Source organism: Monomorium pharaonis, chromosome 2 (genome assembly GCF_013373865.1).
Source record: "Monomorium pharaonis isolate MP-MQ-018 chromosome 2, ASM1337386v2, whole genome shotgun sequence".
Lineage (NCBI taxonomy): Eukaryota > Metazoa > Arthropoda > Insecta > Hymenoptera > Formicidae > Monomorium > Monomorium pharaonis.
Genome location: NC_050468.1, coordinates 31,589,676 through 31,606,636, shown reverse-complemented (window position 1 = coordinate 31,606,636; position 16,961 = coordinate 31,589,676). Strand labels below are relative to the sequence as shown.

At 43.5% G+C, this 16,961-nt stretch overlaps 1 protein-coding gene across 2 annotated transcripts in view; it reads left to right on the top strand.

The window, feature by feature from the left end:
• LOC105839254 (homeotic protein spalt-major) overlaps positions 1 to 16,961 on the top strand; it is a 296,514-nt gene that overhangs the window by 202,632 nt on the left and 76,921 nt on the right. The window contains exon 1 of one of the 2 annotated variants that reach the window (XM_012685431.3): positions 11,396 to 12,915. The exons of the other annotated variant lie outside the window; for it this stretch is intronic. Coding sequence (XP_012540885.2) covers positions 12,810 to 12,915 — 106 coding nt within the window. The 5' untranslated portion in view covers positions 11,396 to 12,809. Of the gene's footprint in view, positions 1 to 11,395; positions 12,916 to 16,961 lie in introns of those variants that run through there. 2 annotated transcript variants of the gene reach the window in all.

Here is a 16,961-nt window from a genome sequence, read left to right as displayed (position 1 = left end):
AAACTTAGCTTTTTTATACGTAATTAAATCTCTTTCAATATCATATTCAATTAATAAATATTTGTGCGAATACATAATTAATCTTATTGATTGTCACATCGTGGTCATAATCAGATCTTTCGGCTAGAAATTTTGAATACGTTTTAATAAATAAATAAGTTTTAATAAACCACGCGACTGACATTTTACCACATAATGTTTTATCGGTAGGAATCTCGCTTGGTAGCTCAAAATGCTATTCTTCAAAAGCGCAATGACCTTCCACAAGTCTACAGAATGCGTCAATCTCCATTTATACGTTAAACTGCTAGACCGAGAGTGTGTGCGTATAATAACGAGTCCTTCGCTCGATGCTCGTCTTGTCCGCCTCGAGGATCGCCCGGCCGAGGAGACTTTCTTCCATGCACCACCAAGATCGCTCCCGCATAACACAGCGGCAACGTTCGCCGGCGAGCAGCCAATTAAATAAATATTCGTTGACATCACGGTCGCGTCACTTCTACAAACTGCCCCCCTTGACATTCGGCCGAACGAAGGAGGTAGTCACCCCCTACCTCCGCAGGAAGCGATTCTCCTCTCTTACCTTCTCCCTCTTGGCTCGCCGTGACTGGCTGTCGCGGAGAGCGCAAGATGTACGAGTACGATTTGGAATTTGCCACTGTTCGCCGCAAGTGAACCGCGAGTAAATTGCGCACGTTGCTCTTTCAATGCCGGCGAAATATGTATTACAAAATATGTATATAATTACGCGTTGTCCTATTATATTCGCGTTGCCTGTAATCCGGACATAATCAATTAATATCGAAGAAAGTTCGCTATTATTGATACAAACATTTCACGCTTGTATAATTACAATATAAGGGAAACTGGTGCTAGTAGGCCAACTTTTCAGTCTTGATATTTTACAGACAAAACTGAGAGATTTAGAAAAAGTAAATTCTGTCAGTTACTATATATATACGTACATTTAGTTATTTAATAACATTTTAATAATACTTGAAATCTTTCTTTAAGTGTCAATTGTCCCACGATCGACGTAGGATGAGAACCGACATAGGATAAATTAACTAAAAAAATTGCTAAATTAAGGAGTAATCTATTTTAATTATTCTCGTTTATAAAATAAAAGTAAAGAAAAATGAAAAAAGATTATTATTTTAACTTAAGAGTTACACTTGCTATTTAAACATAAATCAAATATCTTAGACAACTATGATCTTAAAACACAAAGTTCAAGAAAAAATAATACATTATGTGATAAGATCGTAAAATCGGCCTTTTGTGCACAAGTGCGAGGAATGAACACTTGAGTCGTAGGCCGCAGAACCACGATTCAAGAATATTAAGAGATTTGAAAACATGATCGAAAAAACGATAACTACGGAAAGTATCGCCATTTGTAGTTGTTTAACAATTTATTTACAAACAAATGTCACAAATCTTTTAATATTCTGGAATCACGGTTATGTGATATCATACGTAAGAAAGCCTCCTCAATCACTTTTCAAAATCTTTTATTTTTTGTTATTTACGTCTTAATTGCTATTCACGAGCCAAATTGACTCTAATCTTTTCCGTGTTGTCAAATGTAAATAGTGGCTTTTTATAATGCTTCCTTGCCGATCGTAACACTACAAGCGTCATAGGCGATTTCTCAGCGTAATTCTGTGGTGTGTGCTTTCTACAATTTACACAGATACACGAGACCTACAGTTCAACAGCAATTTCGAATGACCTGATTAGGAGAATTTTCCCGGGCAAGATACTGTCGGTGGTTTGCCATTGACTTTCGAGAGGTAGCAATCAAATAAAAATCAGATCGGGATTTAAACCCGAGTTTCCGGCATAGAAAGGAGACCTCACTGCGCCACGATCACTACTCCGTAGTATACTATACATTCGTTACAACAATAGCACGACAAAATTCATATTTAACAAATTCGTACAACAATTTTTCTAAAATCTTTCAAATAGTTTAAAACTGAATTATACTACGTGTAAAGAAATGTATTATAATTAAGAAAAACGATCGTAAAATGGCACGTAAGCGCGATACATGTTATCGCGTTATAATCACTGGAAATTACCGCGACGTTGCCTGTTCGCGTATTTTATCATTCAAAGGCATTCGGGGCAATCGCACGGGCGTTGAAACGTGGAAGAAAAGTGGAAAGGGGAGAGGCAGGAGGGAGGAGATTTAGAGGTGAAATAAAGCGGGGAGAAAGGGAGAAAGAGGAAAAGCACGACAAACGTGGGCGTGCACATTCGCGTGTATGCGTATCCTCTCATCCGCAGGCCTCTATGACACGTTATCCCGAGGTGTCGAGGTATTTCCTCCGCCGTTCCGGCCGCGGTGGGGACCGAAAAGGGATCCAGCGAGAACAACCGAGATATATCGTCCCGCTGGCTGTTAATAAGACGAGACAATGCTCGGGGACCGTCTGCGACTGTGTGCTGCCGCCGGAAAGCTCTAACGCGCGTGTGCGGATGTAGCGTTGTGTGCGCGGCCGGGATCTCACGGCCGTGTGTGCTCGGGAGAAGGCACGGGCGTTCATATGTTTATTAGCCGGACCCGGCATAAATAACGCAGCTATAAGGTATAAGAACGAGAAGAAAGGGTGGTAGGAGTGCGCGGCGGGGTACGGGGAGGGCCCGGGACTGGGCCGATCGAGGGGCTGGGGTGGGACAGCGCTGCGACGGGGATCGGCAGAAGGGGGGGAGGGGGATGGGGAGGGAGGCCTGGCAGAGCGCGCGAGGACAGGGCGGACGAGCCTCGGTCCCGAAGATTGCCCGAGTAAATTGTCACACGCTCTCTCTGCTCCGTGGAAACGAAGAATTGGGGTGGTACTGTGGTCTTCGGGGCGATGGAAGGGGGAGGGAGAGAGGGGCTGAAGACGACGATCGGTCCATAAGAAAGAGGTGACGGAGGAGGATCGCGGGTGGAAAGAGATCCTATCCTAAAGTAGACTATATAGAGAGACCGAGCGGAAGCAGGAGTGTGCGTGAACGAGAGAGAAGGAGAGAGCGAGGCAGAGCGAATAGCACACACCGTGATCGTTCCTTTTTTCACCCGCCAAGTCGAGACGAGGAGAGATCGAGAGCGGAGGGATGGCGGGGGCGGGGGCGGCGACGCGGGGTAGTGCCTGGGGAGTATGGTGGACGGAGGGAAAGATGGACCGAGAGCTGGACCTACCTAATTTACCTCCCAGATAATGCGGCATAATTAAAGCAAAATGTAACGTCGCTGGCAATTAAAACAAATTTATGCGGCCGAGATCCGCGATCGGCCGACCCGGGTCCCTTTCTGCCAACCTTGAACGCGTTCTTACCTTCTCTCTTCCACATTACGACGAGATGCATTATTATTGTTATTACGGCTCTGAATGTATCTTCGGCTCGATATTATCGAAGACTGCTACAAAATCTGAAGAGGACTTGAGTTCTGTGGTATTAAATTATTTTTAAAAAACTTCAATTTATCGTATGTATATATATATATATATATATATATATATATATATATACATATAGCTTTTAAAATTAGAGTATGTAATATAAATAATAATAAATAAGCCGCTATTATTGCGAGGCCAATCTACATGTCGTCTTGAAATATATAATGTCTTACAAGCATCAACATAAAAGTAAAATAATAAAGATCACAAAAAAATTAACAAAGAGAATTATTGAGTCGATTTATATCGATGATACTTGCTCGGCTAAATAATACAGTTCAGAACACATGAATCTTCATTAACGACGCAGATGTTCTTTATCTTTACTGCGCAAGATCCTTTAAGAGATACTTTCTTTCTTATGTAGTGTACAATGGAATCCAAATAAAACAATTGAGCATAATATTTTAAACAATGTATAAATCTTTATATCAATAATATAAAGATTTGTAACGTGCATCACATTAAAAAAATGTTAATTGTTTATGAAATGAATGCAAGATTTGTGAAGTTAAGGTAAATTTGTTAACATGAGTTTTAAATTGCAAATGATAAATAATTAAATAACATCCCAGTAAATTATAATCCATATAAAGGCTATTACATCACACAGAGAGAATAATTTATTTGAATTTTTTTTTCTATTTGTTTGGATTTATTTTATTTATTTCAAATAATATAATGTTATACGAAACATTATTTTCATTGACTAAAAAATGTATTGTTTTATTGTATTTTATTAAACATTGTATTATTAATAAATAATTAAATATTTGTATTTGTGTTTCTTCGAAGAAACAGTTTTGTTTAACTATGTATGTAAAGTATACTATACCTATACTATATACATATATTTCTTTATTAATATCTACTAAATAAATAAATACTAAATATTTCTCTTCAGAGAAATTAAGCATTGTTATGAAAACATAATGATTCCACAAATAAAAGAAGTATATATGTTGACTAACAAAGTACTAACGGTAAGAAGTGTTTATTACACGAAGAGAAAGGGAGATCCCTTGTAATGCCCTTTGGGGAATCGAAAGTCTGCTACGTAACTAGCGAAAAAGCTCACAAAAGAGACGAACGAGCAAATCAAAGCTGGGTGAGAAACTATTCGAAATTGTTCGTTATGCTTTTATGACGCCAAGTTCTCTCTCTCTCTCTCTCTCTCTCTCTCTCTCTCTCTCTCTCTCTCTCTCTCTCTCTCTCTCTCTCTCTCTCTCTCATTTACAGACCCCTTGGCTATTCGCTTATAATCGTCTTGTCAGTTTAATGTTTTGCTGCATATGACGATCTCGGTCGATCCGGCTGCACCAGTCTTTCCATATACGTTGATCGGTAACCTCCTTATACACGAATATAGGTATAAAGCTACATATGTTATGCCAATCACCGAGAAGAGTACCCTAGGGAATTCGAACGGTCAACTTCTAGCGAAATCGTACGAGTAATAAATACAGTTCACTATGAATTATAATTCAACGTTCATGGTATATTTCAATAACTTTTGCCATATCGTTTTTTTTACTTTCTGATAAAATAGTCCTGGTATTATTAATGAATAGCAAAAAAATTCAAATAACAGTACACTTTTCATTTTAATGACAAACGGAACTGAACTCAAATTCAATTGAAAGGTCCGTTTTAAGACAAGCCTGCATTAGTAACAGTATAATTAGTATGGAAAAGAAATGGGGTTCGAAAGTTTGTGAAAATATGTGCATTTTTTTTAAAGGTGAAAAGTTAACTTCAATATGTATCATTTTTTGAATCGCCCGTAACGAAGCTCGATTCTGTGTTCCTTGTACCTCCTAAAAATTCCGAATCGCACGCCCCGGGTTCATTATCAACCACTCTCATCTCGTTCGTCCACGTAATTTAAATGAATACGACTTTTCCGCTAAGAGAAGCGTGCAAGGTATCCCTTTTTGTCTCCTCATCGATCGGTTCGCGATACCGATGGTCAATCGGAAGGGAAGGAGAGAGCCACTCAATATATAAATCCGGTCCTTAAAATTATTTCCAACAGGCCCTAACAATATCTATTATTCCTACCGTCACCTTATTAGCCGGAACGGTAGAAGAGAAAAAAGGTGATCGGTACTTTATAAATGAAATTCGTGCGCAACGTGCACCCTCGACGGTAAACGCGAATGGAAGAAGGAAAAAAAAAAGAAGAAAGAAGGGCCGTCCTGGCGATGCCGCCGCGCTGACTGGATATATCTGTAGATAAATTGACGTCAAATCGGATTTTATTGCGAGGGGGAGGACGCGAGGGGAGGAAGGTAGAGGGAGGACCGGGAATATCCTGCACCATGGAGAGGCGAAGAAAGGTGATAGAAAACAGGTCCAGTCTCGCCTCGAGCGAGGCACAACTATTTCGTGTTTTTCTTCGGAGATCCGACGTGCCGCTATCGCTCCGCCATCTGCCTGACAAACCCCGCGCCAACCTCATGAATACGTCATATCTATTCTTTTGCCACTGGAGCCATAAACCTGGACCATCCGCGAGTCTCCCCGTTTCTCCATCTTCCGTTTATTTTCTACCGATGCGGACTCCGCATTGGGACCTGGAGTATTTCGAGTATGCCAGTTGCGTGCCCTGAGACTCAACGTATGGAACCTCCAACCAAACTTGAGGGCTTAAATCATCAATCTGTTTAGACTTATTTTGGGAAAAACTTCTCCTTTTCTTTGTATCCGATTTCCAATCAAACTCGTACTTGTCATGTGGAAAAGATAGAAATTCTTGCGAGACAGAAATTTTCTCCATATAAGCTTTACGGAGATGCTACCCGTTTTTGGAGATGAAACAAAGAACACGGAAAATACAAAAGGCACATGATTACCATCCTTATGTATAACGGATAAAACTTTTGCACACACCAAATATACGATACATATGCAATAATAAATTTCATTTAAAAATCCTTTTGTTCTCAAAAAATTATTTAAATTTATAACTAAAAATTTGTTTTCTTCAACAATTTATCTACTTGTGATTAAATTTAATTAAAACTATTCTTACGTTATGAAGTTTGAAAAAGATAAATCAATTCATAAATAAAAATACGCAAAAAACTTCGGAAAGCAAATTTGCTTATCATTGCTAGAAACCCGAACGCAAAGAAATTAGAAGGAAACAATAGATATTTAATAGTTAGACTAGACGAAAACATTAATGCAGTAATGCTAATAAGGGGATCGTGATACACTGTGCGGATTAAAACGGTTCGGCGATGTCGTTACCGCGGGATCGGCGAAGTCGCTTCATTTCCATTGAAATTAAGAGACGGAAACTTTGCGCTGCGCTCCTTTGGAAGGGGTCCATCAGCGGACGGCACGTCGTAGAATGAACAAATCTAAATGAACGTGCCGGATGATAAAAGGACGTCCGCGAGTATACGCGCGTTTTTATCCGGTTGCGCCTCCGCAACCTAATTGAATGCAGCGCAATCTAAACGGCGTCAATTTGCTGATTCCCCTTCCGCTCTGAATAGCTTTAATGCCCCCGCGTACAGAGAGAGAGAGAGAGAGAGAGAGAGATCGCCACCTGCTGCGGCGGATTTTCTGCGGTCTTTTAATACCGTGATCATCGGGATTCGGCTCGGTCGAGTGTACTGAGCGCAAATCTATCGTCTGCAGGACAAGGGCAGGTGTCTGGAAGTGTACTTACAGATACAGAATTGTTCGCGAGTTATAAAACCATCCTTCACACTCATTATAGTATTACAAAAAGAACATATATTTCTTTAACACAACTCAAACGTACACTTTGGACGTTCAAATTTTTGACCAAGTAAAAAAATATTTTATCTAATATTATCTATCCCCCAAAGATAAAAGTAATCAAAAAAATACAAAAACATTTTTTATATTTATAACAGAATAAAAAAACCGGATATTAAAATAGGCTATTAGTACACTATATTATACGTATTGTTTTACACACTCAGCAAAGATTGTAATTTCTAGAACGTATTGAAAATTGTATTACGGATATTACTTGGGCTTGTGGCTAGGGGAATGATTTACACGCCCGTAAAACTACTCGAGAGTTTATATAATTGTGACATGTGACAAGAGGTATTGTTTAGCATAGTTAACAATCGTTTATTACAATCTATTGTACGGTGCATGCATTGTCGAGCAATCAACGTTAAACAGGTATAGAATGTGTATGAGAGAACACGCAGGTATAATGTCCCGTGTTAGTGAAAGACGTGTGAGACAGGTATCTACTAATCCTAGAAGGAAAAATGTACACTGCAGGTGTCAGACCTGGCGCCGGCGCCTGTCCACGACGGACAGCCGACCACCCTTTTCTCGGGCCTCACCGCACATTATGGCCTCTAAGATCTTTACGCAAAAATTATGAGTTGGAAAGGACAATAAACCTACTCGAAACAGAAAAGAGGACGCACACTTTTACTTTAATGGCCCTCAAGAGAAACTGCGGTTACTGTTATGCGGCTACAGTTTTGAAGCGAAGACACACTCCGTAGATGAAGAATAATGATGTGCAATCGTGTATAGGATCAATGAAATTTATTAGGCTCAAGCATCCTTGACATTTATATTACATTCGCGTGTTATTTATTTTATTCGTTTACGTTATTTAATTTATGAAAATTTAAAAAATTTTTCTTTAATTATTATTTGCATTATAATTTTTTTGTTCATGGTTCTTTTCAATGTGCGAATAACTATTTTTTGAGGACCGTTATATCCGTGGCATTCTTTGCTGATACAGATGTTTACTGCAAAAATTAGAAAATCAACATTACACTTGTAATGTTTGCAATAATAACTTGGAGAAGTAAATTCAAACAAAATGTGTAATTAAATTATGAATAAATTTTGATTAATAAATTATAATAACTGGCATTGAATTTGAGAATAAAAGACATATTTAATTTTATGGAATGTTATAAAAAGAACTGAATCTGACATACCTTTTTTATTATTAAAAAATATATAAATAATATAGAAAAAATATGAAATATATCAATTTCTTACTTGCTGTAAATATAGAAACAATTGTAGTTTAACATTAATTTTGACATCCACTAATAGTATATAATAATAAATATTACATTATTTACTTTTTTAGGTTTTCTAAGTTGTCATTTTTGCTAGTTGTCTTTGTAGTGGTATTGTGCATAGATATAACATTCTTTGTTCGTTTCATATATTAAATTCACTACACAAAAACGTTTCAGGGAATTCAGTATTCAGAGAATTCAGTATGTTTTACTGTGTTTATTTGATCTAGATATGAAGATACGAGCGGCGTATAAATAGAGAGCACGAAAAAATAGAGTAAAAAAAATACAGTTCCGTTTTAACCGAGGAAAATCAGCGATAATTAAATCACTCCATCCGGAAGAATCCCACGCCGTTGGCTCATATAGTTGTACGCGAGCACAATGGAGGAACTCATGGCAGAGCCCACGGTCGACATCTTATTCATACGTAAGACCGAGGTACGAACCGTTGCGGCATACCCCATCCACTCGGTCCTCGGTCTTCTCGCCTTACCCCAATTTAACTCCCCACGCCCCCCTCCGCTTTTCTACTTGCCGCTTTACCGCAGCCTTTACTGTAGTCCTTTCCTTCCGTCTCCCGTTCTTGAATCGTCCACGATTCACCTGTTCTCTCGCGTCTGTATGCCGCGTGATATGACAAGATGTGACTAAAGCGTATCGAGAATTTCGTGTAAAACGACTCGCGAATCGCGCGGTTACGCTCGATACTTTTCAAACATCTCCTTTTCGTGACTTTATGGTAACGATTATTGTCAGATATTTTTTTAACTGCCGATAATAGTTGCGTGGTTGTTTGACATTAGTTTCCGATTGGTCGATGTCGAAATAAGATGATATTAAGATGCTGAAAGCTATGATTTTAGAAAACTTTTCTAATTTTTCTAATACTAATGATAAAAAGATCCTAAATAATTGAACATCTCGACCTTCTCTCTCTTTCTTTCCGCAGAGAAAGAGATGTTTAGTATTCGCGACTATAATTGCACGGTGAAAGAATCACGATAGGAGCTCTATTTTATTACTGCTATAAAATTAGCAATAGTAACCTCATGTTTACATTCCTGTCAACTATAGATAAACAATTTTACTACAAAATATAATTAAATATTAATACAGCAAACTACTAAAGGAACAGGAAAGAATATAAGTAATAAAAATAAAACAAACATTTTTATAGTAAATGCAATCACAATAACAATGAATAATGACAATTTTACCATTCGCTTACTTTTTGCGTATCAGCAATAACTAACAGCTATAATCTGCGTGGTTAAAACAGCAACAAATATACACGGAAAATGACTATACAAATTATAGTTAAATTATGGTAATTGGAACCATTTTTTATCCCTTAATGCGCACGGACATCTGTTAAACGTGCCAACGAGCGTAACCAATCGGAACATTTTGCCCGTTTAAATTCGCTTTCGATCGAGCACAGCCGACCCGTTTCGAACCTACAATCAGCTCAGTCTTCGCTTAGCACGCGTAATTAGCAATTACATCGCTGAATACGCGAAAACTCATCCCCACGCTGGAGAGGGCCCGCGGGGGAGGAAACTCTCGATCGACAAGTGATTCCGGTCGCGCGGGCGTCGGAGCACACAGAACTGCACAAGTGTCAACGCACTTGTGTGCGCGGTACGATCTTTCCTGCGCTTCTCGCTCGTCTGTCTCGTCCTGCAGCGGTACGTATATACATATACAATCACCGAGAACAGCTCGGGATCGGGCGCAACGGTGGAACGAGAAAATAATTGGGCAGCATAAAACACACGATATCGTCGGCGCATCGGTGCGGTGCGGCGCGGTGCGGTGCGGTGCGGTGCGGTTCGTCGGCGGTGCCGGTGGTGGGCGGCGGTGGTGGTGGTGATGGTGGTGGTGGCGGTGGCGGTGGCGGCGGCGGCGGCGGGAACGCCAAGCGGTGGCAAGAGAGCGCCGTGGAAGCGCGCTAGAATATTCACGCTGAAACGCGGCATATAAAATCATAGAGACACGAGTGGCTCGCTATAATAATGCATAAGGAGGCGGGCACTCCGCACCGGGACAGGCCACGCCTCGCGGTCCCGCGCCACCCGGTGGGGGGGATATCGAGCATTCACCGGAAGGGGGAATAAGACAGAGAGAAAGACGGATCGCGCAGGTGGAGGAGGACGAGGCGAGCAGACGAGGAGCGAGATATTTCCCCGACGAGAGGGGAAACGAGCGACGCGCGCGGCGGCGGCGGCGGAGAGAGAGCCCGCGAAATTATTCCTCTCGCGCGCGCGAGAGAGCGTCGTCTCCCTTTGCGAGTCGCGCGGAATCGAGTCAACTGAAGGCGCACATACATCTTACCTTTCTCTCTCTATCTATCTATCTGTCTCTCTCTCTCTCTCTCTCTCTCTCTCTCTCTCTCTCTCTCTCTCTCTCTCTCTCTTTCTTCTTTTTCTACTCATCTAGGGAACCAGCCGAGTCCAAAATCGAGCCACGAGAACGTGTGTCCGACCGACGTCCCGACCTTTCGAGGGCGGAGGACAATACATGCCGAGGGACAATCGCACGCGTGCACGACATACGCGTGGAGGTCGACTCGCTCTCGCGGTGCCGCGCCAAGGGTGGACCTCCCCGCGTTCGCGCGGCGCGCACGGAGAAGGGCGCGCGTCGCGAAGGAGGTTGCGCGCTTGACGTCGCCGCGGCGCAGGAGGGGAAGGGCAGTGGGAGTGGTGGGGGTGCGACGGCGACGGTAGAGGGGGGAGTACGCGCCGGTGATCACGGTGGTGGGGGGGAGGGAGTCGAAAGCGCGCGCGCGCGCAGGGCAAATCTCCTCTGTCCCCCACCGCCGGGCGCGCGGCCGCGTCTCCCACGGCGGCGGTGGCGACGGCGGTGGCGGCGGAGAGGGGTGTCAGGCGGTTGTCAGGCCCAGAGCTGGTCCGTCCGTCGTCCGGCCGACTCCGAGCGTCGGAGCAGCGGATATTTCGCGCGAGATATAGACCCATAAAACACGCACGCGTGTACGTGCACGTACGCGCGATCGCGCACACGCACGCACGCACACACACACACACACACACACATACACACACACGCACACACAGGCACATATACACACACACACACACATAACACGCACGCACATTGTGTGTACGGGACGTATCCGCGCGCGCGCGCGCGCGCGCGCCCGTCAGCCGACAGAGAGCCGGTGTCGTCGCGCACGTGTGTATCGCGAGCCAGCAGTGGACACGCACCGTCGTCGCGCCGCGCGTATCCCCGGTTTAACGCGTTTACCCGGATCGAGAATGCCGCCGGCCTCCTCGCGTCGCCATACGGTCGCGATACGCCCGCGGACGAACCGACCGCGTCGAGCGGCAGTCGAAGCAGCGTGAGTACCGGGTGTGTGTTGTGAGCGGTCCATACGCGAGAACTGCGAGAGAAAGAGAGAAAGAGGGAGAGAGGGAGACCCGGCCAGACGACAGCCGAGACAACAACGACGACGACGACGACGACGGCGACGACGACAGGGAGAGGGAGAACAAGCGCGGACCACGTGCGAGCCGCATCGCAGTGAGCGAGGAGGATTCTCGGGGGTAATCTCAGTGCGCGAAAAAAAATCTCAGTACGTCGTGCGTCCTGTTCGCGGCGAATTCGCAGGGAAAGAGAGATCCCGTCTGGTGGGGGATGGGTTAGGGGATTCAACGACCAACGGTGTGCGTCAGCCTCTATGGATTACTGGCCGAGTTGACACGCTCACCGGCGGCCGGCGGGCGAGAGAGAAAGATAAAAGATAGAGAGTGTGCGAGACTCTCCCTTCGGGGGTGAAACGCTTCGCGAAGTGCCAAGTCGCGGGGGGGTAGGGCGAGAGACGAGCGGCTGTCTTCACCTGGACAGTTGGTGCCCGGTGATGGTGAGATACGGCGGTACCCGTTGCGCTCTCTCGGCATCTCGGACTGTCGCGGAATCGAGATAGTGAGGGACAGTCGCGGGGAAAGGGAGAGCTCGAGGAAGACATGCTACGGTTCGCACCCTCGACGCTGCAGCGACGTCGCCAACCGCCGTTGTCCCGCCGACGACGTCTGGACTGACCACGCATTCGTCCGCTTTCCGTCGTCGGGATCCCGAAGACGAAGAGGAGGAGGAGGAGGAGGAGGAGGAGACGGAGGAGGAAGAGGAGAAGGAGGATCCGCGAGAACGAGTGTCGCGAAACCCGTCGTCGACCCGACGACGACGACGACGACGACCGCCTCCTTCTTCGACGGAGTCCAAGTGTCGTGCCTGGGAGCAGCAGGAGAGTGCGGCGAAAACTGATTTAACCTGAGTCGGAGGGATGTCACGGAGAAAGCAGGCCCGACCGAGTCGTGCTCATCTCGAGGAGGATCTTGTCCAGAGGCCCCTGTTGACCAATCCCATTGGAACTGTCGCAGGCAATATCCGTAAGTGACTCTCTCTCTTTCCCGAAGGATTAGTCCGGAGATGAGGGAGATTCGTCCTCGTTCGTCCGGGTACCTTACGGTATATAGTTGCCGCCCCCCTCTCCTCCTTTTGCATACGTTGGCTAACGAGCGCCAGGTGAGCGCCGAGAACCATTAGAGGACGTTAGGACGCGGCTTGTTACGAGAAATGGAGGAAAACAAAACTCTACGTATGCTACAAAAAGAAATTTATCTCGGGGAAAAAAGGTTGCAGCAGCGAGAAATCTGTGTGTTTGGCAGCTAAATTTCAGTCGTATACAATCAAATTTTAGCTGTCGCGCGCGAATTCTTGCCGTTGTTAACTAACCGCAGCGCTAATCTCCGTTGCTCGTAATTCGGTTCATAAACAATCCGCCGCACTTTGATCGCACGTGATGCACGCTAGGTGAGCGAAACGTTAAACTGAAACTTATGGCGTTTTCGACCCGTGCTGGGTTAACCCGTTTCGGTTTCTTTTCCTCTAGAACTGGCCAATCACAGTTATTCCCTTCTTCAGAAGAATGGCTGTGATTGGTCCTATGACGGCATTAATCGCTCCCGGAGCGATTAACCCAGCCCAGTCGAACACGCTATTAATTATAAAATAGAAATACATATAACAACATATTCTATTCGCTAGGAAACGGAAGGCAAAATGTATTCGTAAAACAATCGGCAAAACGATCCACTGAAAGTGATATAATCTCTGTTCTAAAGTAAAGCCTCTTCCCAAAGGTAGAACTCCTTATAAAATAATCCCCTCTGTGCGAAATATAAAGCGAGCGATGAAAAACAAAGGTTGAGAAAAGTGCAACGGCGCAACAATGCGATGATTTCCTATAACCGTAAAAAAGCCCCCGTTTAGAGTTGGACGTTAATAACGCAACGTCCTCCTCCCGTAAAGCCCTTCCCTAAACCGTACACGCTCGAGTTCCACGGAGGGAAAAGAAACTCGAGTATCGAGTCGGAGCCAACCTCTCCCGGACGACTCGGCCGGCAGTTCGGAGCACAATAACGCGATAAGAAAAGCGCGCCCGGGAGATGCGGTAACGGTTTACGATACGGCGCGCGGCGTACGAGGAGAAACGAGAGAGGACGACGACGGCCGGTGGAACTAGTCCGATCTTCGCGAGATGCGCGAGGAAAAAAAGCGAGCGGCGATTAAACCGCGCGCCGCGTCCGACGATTTACCGCGCTTATCGACGCCGCTTTCGCCGGCGGAATCGCGCCGACTCGCCCCGCACGCGACGCGCCGGAAAGGTAAATCACACGAATTAGCGTTACGCGACGCAAAAATTTATCCCGAGATTAATCCCGCGATACGGCTGCGATTCGCCGGCGCTTCCCGTCGGAAACTGAAAACGCGCGCTCGATCCTCGAGAATCCATCTCGGTGTAAAGGGACCTCGTCTCGGCGTGCAACATCAAAAGCATGCCCGAGAAACGGCGCCGATAAAACGCTTCCATCTTGCCACTCTTCTTGATACCTCGAGACCGCGCGAGCCTCTCTCGTCGCGACTCGGCTCCTCCGTGATCTTTACCCCGCATTTAATCTCGCTAATAAACCCGCGGTGCCTTCGTTATCCACGTATCACAATCTACAATATCACGATATGTGAAATTGACGTGTGTTGTCTTCGCGTGTTGGCGCGATGTTGAAGCGAGGTTTTTGAAGATTTGGAGAGGATGTGTAAGTTTTACGCGCGAGTTTCAAACGACACACAACGCGGCGCCGTAATTTTTGCGCCGATAAATATGCCGGCGAGCGGAGGAAATGTAAGTGCGAATTGTAAAAATTGGCAAAGGTGTCGGGAACAGAGTTTAATTTTTTCTTTCTGCTGCGTGACGTATGAGAAGTTTATGAAAATCGCCTGCGCAAATCTCGTGTGTTTCCAAACGACGACGCTGACGCGTACGCTTTTTGCTGTCAAGCACGGAAAATTTAAGGCGCGGCGATTTCTATCTGGGGGATCGTAAACCTTATCGGAAACATTTACATTTTTCCCATTAAACATAACCAGAACTTCTCCGATCGCGCGGGAAGGGGAAAGAGCGGAGAAGGCGCGGGGAGGGAGGGAAGGGGATATAAGAACACGTTACTATAAACCGCTCGGTTTTACTGAATCCACGTACCTGACATCCGCGTATCCATTTGGTACATGTACCATTCACAGGCATCACGTCTAAACAGGAAACGTTTAATGCTGGACACGCTTAACCTCGCCGATAAAAACGGATATTTCGTGTAGAGAGAAGCTCCGAGAAAAATATATTTCAGAAGCGGTATCTCGCCCCGGTAGATACGTGGAAAATGTATCGGCAGTCGCGTGACGAATGAAATTTCAATAACGCCTCCATATCGGGTGGCGCCGAACGGATGGTCTTAATTTGCCCAACTTTTTCAATTGTAAGTTTCCACACAGTTTCACAGAGAGGAGGAGAGCCCCGTTGTACTGTATTCTCTGAATAGTTGGAACATCTCGAAAACAACATAAAGCGCGTCTCTCTTTCTCTCTCTCTCTCTCTCTCTCTCTTTCTCTCTCTCTCTCTCTCTCTCTCTCCTTTCATTCCTGGCGCGTGTACGTGACAGGCCGGTTTCTTGCTGAGTCAGAAGCAAAATCGAAAATGTCTGCGGATACCGTGGTAACGATAAGTCTCGCCGTATACCAAAGTTTGTCTAAATAATCCGCTAATTATATAATTCATTATACACAAATATTCTCTGAACTTCTCTGATTTTTTAATAGAATCTTCACTTGACAGAGAAGATTCGGAGATAAGAGATGTCGAAATAAGTTGTCTTTTTTTACTGCTTAATATCATTGTTTATGTAAATGTGCTTGTTTGTAGCTATTTATACTTCCTTCTGAGCTGTACAAATTGAATCAGTATGTACTATATGTTGTGGCGTTATATGAAAAAACATTGACAATTGATAACCACGTGATTACAAAACAGAAATCTTTATCGTCTGTCAACGTCCATTAACAATTGCTCAATTTTTTTTAACATGAAGTATAAGAGGTGCCATCTCTCGAAGCGGATTTTGATGCTTTGTAATATTTCTATATTATTTATTATAAATAAATATTTTAGTTATATAAACTGTATGCTGAAACGAGTCAGACTTAAAATACAATCGTAAAATTAAAGCTATAAATAACATCTCAAATTAAAGTGATTTTTAATAATAGTAATAATAATAATAATGTTACAAGCATCTTAAAAAACAAAATCAAATTTTGCTCACATTATACACGAAAGTGAAATTTTGGGTATGGCAAAAGCAGATGAAATGGTATTTGGTGCAGCTTGCTTTAGAAAATAATTGCTTGCTTGCAATTTCTTTGATAGAATTTAACGAAGAAAGAAAGTTTTTAGAATGCAGGCGTATATATATATATATATATAAACAATTAGAGGATACATATTATCTCTTTACTTTATATGAAAACCATATTATTTACATTTTATATTATTATGTCAAATAGAATATGTTCTTATGCCTGTTTTTGCCAGTATTCGCAAGTGTTTTTTTTTATCTCATGCATTATAAATACAGTCATAAGTAAAACAATGACGCCTCTTTTTTAAGTTGATTTAATATATTTATCATATTTTACAAAACACATTATACATATGTCATCAATACGAAAGCTATAATCAATCAATGCTTGACGTCTGGCGACTGACAGTGATGTTACATTCATGATATTGAATATCATTACGTATCATAACCAAGCATAGATAATTTCCTGATCAAGACTCGGAAATTACCGCTTCTTACGGTCGGCCTTCGCGCTCAAAGAGACATAACGAACATTCATGAATCATAAGCATGAAACGCAGTATTCACAAATCAATTTACATTTCTTTCGCTGTTATCTTAATGTTATACATACTACGAAAATATGAGCAATCATTCACTGTATCAACGGGCCGTTGTATTAAACAGATAAAGCGATTAATATATCGGCATAAAGTTTACAGTAGGTGTAAAAAGTAATCGTGCAGAGTGATTTTAATAAG